This window comes from Aphanomyces astaci (assembly GCF_000520075.1).
Source record: "Aphanomyces astaci strain APO3 unplaced genomic scaffold supercont1.7, whole genome shotgun sequence".
In the NCBI taxonomy this organism is placed as follows: domain Eukaryota; phylum Oomycota; class Saprolegniomycetes; order Saprolegniales; family Verrucalvaceae; genus Aphanomyces; species Aphanomyces astaci.
Genome location: NW_009798270.1, coordinates 179614 through 187554, shown reverse-complemented (window position 1 = coordinate 187554; position 7941 = coordinate 179614). Strand labels below are relative to the sequence as shown.

At 50.7% G+C, this 7941-nt stretch overlaps 4 protein-coding genes across 4 annotated transcripts; 1 reads left to right on the top strand and 3 right to left on the bottom strand.

Annotated features, from left to right (window-relative positions):
* Nucleotides 1-2029: 2029 nt before the first annotated feature.
* On the bottom strand, nucleotides 2030-2848 carry H257_04010 (hypothetical protein; the record flags this gene model as incomplete). Its single annotated transcript, XM_009828364.1, has 2 exons — nucleotides 2030-2450; nucleotides 2535-2848. 2 exons carry the CDS (start codon nucleotides 2846-2848, stop codon nucleotides 2051-2053), a joined length of 714 nt encoding a protein of 237 aa, XP_009826666.1. The 3' UTR covers nucleotides 2030-2050.
* Nucleotides 2849-2893: 45 nt separating this feature from the next.
* Nucleotides 2894-3832, bottom strand: H257_04009 (hypothetical protein; the record flags this gene model as incomplete). Its single annotated transcript, XM_009828363.1, has 3 exons — nucleotides 2894-3435; nucleotides 3487-3607; nucleotides 3672-3832. 3 exons carry the CDS (start codon nucleotides 3830-3832, stop codon nucleotides 3088-3090), a joined length of 630 nt encoding a protein of 209 aa, XP_009826665.1. The 3' UTR covers nucleotides 2894-3087.
* Nucleotides 3833-4613: 781 nt separating this feature from the next.
* H257_04008 (hypothetical protein) lies at nucleotides 4614-5438 on the bottom strand. The gene has a single exon (XM_009828362.1). The coding sequence runs from the start codon at nucleotides 5430-5432 to the stop codon at nucleotides 4650-4652; it is 783 nt and encodes a 260-aa protein (XP_009826664.1). The 5' UTR covers nucleotides 5433-5438; the 3' UTR covers nucleotides 4614-4649.
* Nucleotides 5439-5653: 215 nt separating this feature from the next.
* Nucleotides 5654-7918, top strand: H257_04007 (hypothetical protein). Its single transcript, XM_009828361.1, has 3 exons — nucleotides 5654-6600; nucleotides 6647-6861; nucleotides 7007-7918. Exons 1-3 carry the CDS (start codon nucleotides 5692-5694, stop codon nucleotides 7812-7814), a joined length of 1932 nt encoding a protein of 643 aa, XP_009826663.1. The 5' UTR covers nucleotides 5654-5691; the 3' UTR covers nucleotides 7815-7918.
* Nucleotides 7919-7941: the final 23 nt, after the last annotated feature.

Below are 7941 nucleotides of genomic sequence, written 5' to 3'. Positions count from 1 at the left end.
AGTATGTTGCTCCACCAAGTAGCTACGGATCGTACTGTGCGATGGCAGTCCGGATCGCAATAGGTGCAATAGTCGGCCCCACGCGGGCCCAAAACTGCTCGGCCTTATGCCCGCTCCCTTTAGACTCATCTTGGGATATGTTCAACCACGAACAAACTAGCTGGCAGTCCTCGTCAGTGGTGAAGTTCGCACCCCACCCGTTGAGAGCCATTCCAGCAGTGTCAGTATTGGTATGGAAATGTCCATGCTCAAATACATGCGTTTTATTGGTGGAAATATCCTGGTTTGTGGTTTATGATTGGCTCCGGTATTTTACCGTCGGGTGGTCACAAAACGGTAAAAATGGCCGATTTGCCGTCTCGCGGTAAAAATATGCCGTTTCCGGTAGATATTGCCAAAACTGCATATTTGACCCCAAAAACGGTAAAATAACGTTTACCGTCGCACCATTGGGGATGCCCTAACTATCTGGACGAAGGAGACGAGTTTTGGTGCAAGGCGACGTTGTTATTCACAGTAAATTCCGCTGTTCAAGATGTATACGTAGTATGGACTTCAAATTTTGGCCGCCAGTTACGATGCTTTTTGGAAACGTATCCACTATTAATGCATTCGACGAGAATACCGTTACGTATTTTTAATATAAAATAAGTATGTCATAATTTAAAAAGATAACATCGAAATATAGCATCAAGTTATTAATAACTTTTGTCATAATTTGTGACAATTATGATTATCCAGAAAGTACTTGACTTTGTCGTTGAATTGCGCAGCAACGGCATATCTGGGCGTGTTACATTTAATTTGAAAACTGAAGACATGGTTGCAGGCTACATAACTAGATATGGTGTGCGGCGATTGCAATTATTCAGCATGCGTGAAGTGACCTCAAACATGCCAAAAACTGAAATATAGCTTACTTTGAGTGTGATTATATCCTGCAATAAGCATCGTAGCACCGTCCATGACACTTCATTACGCAGTATCGATGTTGTTGTACACGCTACCATGTTCTTGCATTGATCAGTGATCTCTGAGCCACGAAGCAGCACATTAAAGCCAGCATTTTGGTGAAAATTTCAAATGTAGCGTAAAGATGGCAATTATTGACAATAATTGTCATCTTGAGCTATAATTTATAGTAGCAAGTTAATACATTGATACTAGTATGTTACTATTAATAGTATGTTACTATTATTAGTATTGTCGATTTGATACAAATTTGGGGAGGGGGTGCAATCGAATCGCGCCGATCAAACCGATCCACAACCGATCTGATTGGTTGAATTTCATTGAGAAGGTTTTGATTGGTTAATAATTTTGAGCTCATCTGAAGTAGCCAATCAAATCGATTTAAATTCCAACGAGAAACCACGGCACAACACGAAATTTCACTCGAAAGCACAATATACTAGTAGTAATTTTTTAGGGCCACTCTGGGTGGCACAAAAAATGTCAGAGCTCTTTTTGCAACTTTTCAGAAATGTTTTGAGATTTTCAACTTTTCAAAGGACGACTTTTGCGTGTTTGGCTACCAAATACAAGTATGACATACATAAATTGACATATTAATAAAAAAGTTTCACCTATTGCTGACCTTTTTTACCAACATGATACAGAATCAGTATTCTATCAATACTGGAGTAGTTCTCATTCCGCATGGTATCCAAAGGTCGCATCAGAACATTTTGAAAATATTTACCTAAAAAGGGAATTCCCTATCAGAATATTATTCGGCATAAAATTTTCTATGTCATCCAGACTCGGGCTAAACATTTAAATGTCATATTTTTATACGTTACTTGCAGTCCACTTACCATATCGTTTGAGGATCGAAAAGTTTATCATTTCCCGCAGCCTCCAGGCCATCCATCGATGCCAGTTTTGGTTGCATGGACATGCTAGCCTGCAGTGCGGCGTAATGATTGATGTGTTTGATCATATGTACAGTGTACATGCTACGCGCTCACGAGTAGTACAGATACTTCGATTCTCATCGAGGAGACAACAAGTTCATTTAATTTAGCATCCACCACACCAATATTCAGTCTTATTCTGCAAGTTCCCGTCGAAACGTGATATGTAATGGACGAACCGTGGATCCCACGAAGCGCTCGACGATTTCGATCTTGGATTTAATTGCAATTCCCCGAACTTTAATCAACACGTCCCCTTTCTTGATAACCGCCGCGCGGGAGGCTTGAGAGTTTGGCAGCACAGTGCCGACGAGGACACCACTTGGACGCGTTTGCAAGACGAGCCCCAACTGGCCAGCCGTAAAATCCACCGTGTATTCCTCCGCGGTCGGTGTTGGGCGACGGATTTTCGGGTTCCATCGTTGTTGCTCCTCTGTTGTGTTGGTCGTATCATCGCGAGCTCGTTTCATTGGCGTTGAAGTCGTCGCAGGTGACACCACGTCATCCACTGGCCACTGACTTTGCAGCTTTGGGCTACGTGGCCAAGCTGAAGTGGTTGCTGATTGGCTCGACTGCCCCAATGAACCCATTGTTGAATGCGACACTGTACATTCCGACGTGGGTCGCGGCGTTGGTGGTGTGATGATGTCCATACTGGGGTCTCGTTCTGGTGTCCTCATGCTGTCGTTTGTACCATCGTGCGAACCTGCCGCAGGTGGTGCCACGTCATCCCAGCTGGAAGCAGCAGCCACTGTTCGAGATTCCTCCTGGCTTGACAGGTTTGGACTGTGTGGTTGCGCAGGAGCTGTAACCCTTGGCAATAGAATTGGCCAAGCCAGGTGAATGCGATACAGCGCTTCGTCCTCGTAGGTTTCGTAGAGCCGGTTGTTGAATAGTCGCAGTGTCTGCATGTGTTTCGTCCTCTTCCCCATCGAGAACTCGACGACTTTCCCGCATATAGGAAATTGGACATGAAAAAGTGCTTCGCCAAGTCCACGTCGTGCGAGTCGACGCAAGGATACCATCAGGGATGGTTTTGATCAAGTGAACCCACTGCTTTGCGGTTTGGGGTTCTAATCGAGGTGTCATCACACTTTGCAACGACCACATCAACACGCGAAAGCAGCCGTCCACAACACTCTTGTCCGGCAGCCGCGTCATCACCTCCACGTCATGGCAGGTCCATTCGCCAAAGGGTGCGGTGGATTGTTTGCATGGTCGTGGATGGGAGTTTTCGCAATGGATTCTTCGACACGAAGATGACGACCGCGATCAATGTGGCGATTGTCGCGTCCAACCTTGACGAAAACGCTGCGACGGACTCGTTACTGGGACTGGAGAGGAAACAATCCCAGTAGTGTTGCAAACACATTTCGTGTAACGCAATGTCGGCCATGTCGGGCTCGACGGCCGGTGGAGTGGCGTCGCCCACACTTTTCGATTCGACCAACACCGGCAAAGTCGTCGGTTTCGAGCTTGGTGGCGGAGCTGACGCGTGCGTAAATGCAATGCAAAACTCCTGACCATGAGCTACATGAGTCGCCTCGAATGGATATGAACAAGTGTTTACGTTGGCTTCCGCCACGGCAACAGCAAACCTGTTTAGCACTTTGTCGGTTGAAGCTGCGAGGACTGGTTGTCCGTGGAGACATTTCGAGTGCTCAAGCGCCACTGACGTGTCATCACGTGTGCTTGTGTACTAGTACAAAGTAACATCACCGTGGCCCCATCGAGGACAAGCACACAATGACGTACTACGCGTGCGTCCCAAACTGGTACACCGTCGGCCCGTTTGGGTCTGTCATGCTCCAGAGCGGGTGGCTGCCTAGCATCAACACAGGCCACCAGATCTCGTCCTCCAGGAGCGCCCAGATCACGCCGTTTGGCTCCTCCGCCGAGTCTGTTGAGTTGTCCATTATGGCGACCATCACGTTATATCCTCAAAAGGTTGGCCCTTTTACTCACGAAGTTGCAAAAATTGCCGCTAATTTTTTGCGATGAAATGTTATTCGAGGTTTGATTGGTGCGATGTAGACCAATCATAACGGTAGGATACGTACAATCTTGAGCAAGAGTGACGTCGCAACTGCAGCAGACCCGCGAAAGCGGCGTAGAGGGCTGTGGACAGCCGCTTATATGACGTTCTGTCGGCCGCTTCGAAAAGAGAGTAAATCGAGTGTAAATGAAGTTTTGTCTGTCGGTATTCGGTAAGATTATCTCAAGCATGATCACCACGACAATGCACGCAATCATGTTCAGTCAACTGGCATCTATGGTGTCTACGTTTCCTTCATGTTAGCCCACGTATACCAAACGCAGGATTGCCCCAGATACGCCCTAGATGCGGCAGGGCCGCCACAGACGTGTCCTCACGTGTGCTTGTGTACTAGTACAACGTAACATCACCATGACGTACTACGTGTGCGCCCCCGTTTGGGTCTGCCATGGCCCAGAACGTGTGGCTGCCTACCACAGCAGTACCAACCAACAACATAGGCCACCAGACCTCGTTCTCCAGGAACGCCCCCCCCATCACTATTCGACGACTGGTCGACACTTCGGTCATCTGAAATTGCTTGTCACTGATTGGCTACGTAGAATGGGAAAAATGACCACCAGCCAATGAAATGTCACGATTGTGAAATCGAGAGCCTTGGACATCATGGAACTCGCTGGTCCAGATCACATGTAACCACATTCTGACCGACGCAAATCAAGGCAACTTATTTCGACTTATAACGACACAGACTGCGTTCCCATGCCGTCGGGGAACGGAATCAACCGGTCGACGTGTTCCTGCGAGATGCCCGCATCCAGCATCTTTTGTCGCGCCATCATCGACGAGCTGATGACTTCGATCTGCTTGAGCTCGAGGTTCTTCCGTGCGATTTCCAGGTCTGCTTGCTGCCGCTGCTGGGTGTACATGAATATTTGTTCCACTTCGGCCTTGTCAAACCGACCTGGTATTGACTGTTGGGGGTATTGTACAGCCGACTCGTCCAATTTTGCGGACGCTGGTGTCGTAATCCGCGCATCTTTCGCCGGATCCGATGCCGCCTTAGATGAAATGAACTTGGGCGCCACTTTATAAGGCCCCCGGGTACGTTCTAGTCGCTCCAGTGGCAAATCGATCATGACCTCGTCGGACGCGAACGGATCCGACGAGAAGTACACCTTTTTCTCGTCGTCGGTGACGCTGCAATAGTACTCCCATCGCTCGAGGTGATGGATCTTGTGGTGCTGCGTGAAGTGATCCACACGGAACGGTGCCTTGAACGTCTTGACCTTCTTCATCGGCTTGCGTGTGCGCACGACGCTACTCAACACCTCGCGCCCAAAATGCATGCAGAAGAGGCAATGAACGACTTCAGGCTCGTTAGTCATGGGGGCACGATCGGTGATGATGACGGCGTAGCGGATCTCATGGTGTCGGCGGAGAAGACATCCTCGTCGCTTCGGATCTGCGCGGCGAGGGGTGGTTGTGGCCGCCAGTTGCTCGATCGCCGAGTGGCTCATCCGTAGGGGATTTGCCAAATAAGGCCAACCGCCAGTTCGACAACTCGTGTGATTGGCTGATTGGTTTTACCCTTTTTTACTACCAATGGGAGACTTCGATGAACGTTTCAAATGCTTTTTAAAGCGTTCGAGTCCTTTTTTAAAGGATCTGAACATTTCAAATACGTTTTAAAACGTTTGAGCCTTTTTAAAAGGACCTCCGAACATCGCACTTCCACAAACAATTGGTGTGGGTATAGATAGCATTTTGAAGTTGTGCATGGTGCTGTCGTCGCTGTGTTGCCGTCGTGTGGCCGTATCGGCAGTACGTCTCAGTCGAACTGCATCCACAACTCGACTATTTCGTCCTGTTGGCAGATGGAACCGCCATCCATTCACAGCAACCTACTCGACGTCGCGAGACCTTCCCGCGTCCACTCAATCCCCTTCTTTCCAAACCACACCGGCTTCGTCGCCGCCGTCACGGCCGCCGCACAAGCTCGATGCCACGGAAATGGCTGCATTGGCACACACCAAGAACCACATGCGGGACCTCTGTAATCGCGGGGAGTTCGCGGCAGTGGTGCAGGAAGTGGCGAAATGGTATCAGCCACTGGCCAGTGCATTGCAAGCAGGTGGCCACCATAGAATCAAGCGCCAGTCGAAGGCAACCACGGCCCCGCCACCCCTCTCCTCTTCTCAAGTCCTCTATAACGCCGAAATGACGGCCCAAGTTGAGAGCGAAGCGATGGCGCTGCTGGTCCAACACCGCGCCACGGACGCCGCGCTCTTGTTGTTCGACAACTTGCACGAGATGGCGACGGCGTCCAGCCTGGTCATGCCAAAGCGCCAAACCATGTCCTTCATCCTCGGCGTACTCACCTTCAACCGCCAGTTCAGCCGCGTCCTGCGCGCGTACGACCTATCGACGTCTCTCTCCATCTTCCCTACCGAGAGCATGAACGCCAACTACCTCAGCGCTTTGGTCCGGACGACCCAATTCGACGTCGCCGCCAGCGCGTGGCGTACGATGTGTGCCCGCAAGTACCCGCGGGGGCTCTACGCCTACCGGGAGGCGCTGCACATCTTCAGCACGCTGAACGACGCCAAGGAAATCATGGCCATCCTGGACGACGTAGACATCCACGGCATCAAGCTGCGTGAAGTTGACTATGCCCGCGCCATGTTGGTAGGCTGCGCTAGTCTTCTGCATGGCTCCAACTGACGAGAGCTAGGGCCTCGCGTCGGCGATTCGCGCCGACGTCGACCAAAGCTACGCGTCGGACTGCGCCGATTTGATCTTGGACTTGTATGAGAAGATGCAAACGTTTGAAAACATCCCGCCGACGTCGCCGGAACTGTTTGGCAGCGTCATGGAGGCCGCCGTGTACATCCACGACTTTGACATGGCGGTAACCGTGTACGAAGACTTTGGGCGCCTTCCCTATCGGTAACCAAACGACCTTTTTTCTACTGTCGATGGCAAGTGTGACCGTTATGTGCGGTCATTGCATATCGGGTTGGCTTCAAAACGGCAATCCTCACGTTATCAATATAGTGTTGGCCATTGTGTTTTATGTGTGTGTGTGATACAGGGCCAAGAGCGTGGATTATATCAGCGGACCGTTCGTGGAGGCCCTCATAAGCTCGGGCCGCAGCAACAAAGCGATGGACATGCTCCAGAACGCGCATGCGCAAAAGCATCACCTGAAAGCGTCGACGATCGCCGGTCGGGTGGCATTTTACTACGCTAGCCGCGACCTGGACGCCGACTTAATGGCGGTGTTGGCAGCCTGTCCGCCATCCCTCCGTCTCATCTTTCGAAGCGACAAGGAAGCCATGACGGTGCTGCACAAAGTAACACGGACCATGACCATGCACGAAGTGGACCTGTGGACATTTCTCGCCAGTCGCAAGGAGCTGCTCAGCCTGGACACGCACTTATGGTGGTGGAAGGCGCTCAATATGGCCGAAGGCGCCAAGAAGTGGCGACTCCTTCGCCTCATGCTTACTGACCCGCTGTGTCCGCCCCATGTTGTGAAGCCGCAGCAGTGGCGCTCCATGCTCAAGAACTGCGCGCGTCGCGTCGGCCCCGACGACGTCGAAGGGCACGCGTTTGTCGTGTACGTGGCTAAACGACTTGGGACACGGAACGAACTCACGCCGGCGCAGCTTGAAGCGCTCGTGACGGCGTACTCGCTCACCAACGACCACGCCAGCGCCATCGCGACCTTTCGGCAACTCCACAAGTTGAACCTGTCGTCAAAACAACCACCGACGCAAGCGACCGTGACCGCGTACGAAAGTGCGAGGAAGTCGTTTGTCAACCTTGGGTACGACGCCGAAGCCAACCAGATCGACGCGATTTTGACATTGCAGCACCACGTGGTACCCAAAACGTAGTACAGGTTTATTAGATTCGTCTATTTTTTCCATTGCAATAGACAAAAAACCCTCAAAAGGACTTAGCTGTACCCGTACTACTGTATATACATCCTGCGGGACCGACTACGTAGTATATCTTCTTCGC

What these genes read in the sequence shown, in the direction of transcription:
- H257_04008 (XM_009828362.1), bottom strand. Translation starts at nt 5,432, where the DNA reads ATGAGCCACTCGGCGATCGAGCAACTGGCGGCCACAACCACCCCTCGC.
- H257_04007 (XM_009828361.1), top strand. Translation starts at nt 5,692, where the DNA reads ATGGTGCTGTCGTCGCTGTGTTGCCGTCGTGTGGCCGTATCGGCAGTA. An exon ending in ACTATGCCCGCGCCATGTTG is followed by an intron (nt 6,601 to 6,646) that starts GTAGGCTGCGCT and finishes GACGAGAGCTAG; the next exon opens with GGCCTCGCGTCGGCGATTCG. An exon ending in TTTGGGCGCCTTCCCTATCG is followed by an intron (nt 6,862 to 7,006) that starts GTAACCAAACGA and finishes TGTGTGATACAG; the next exon opens with GGCCAAGAGCGTGGATTATA.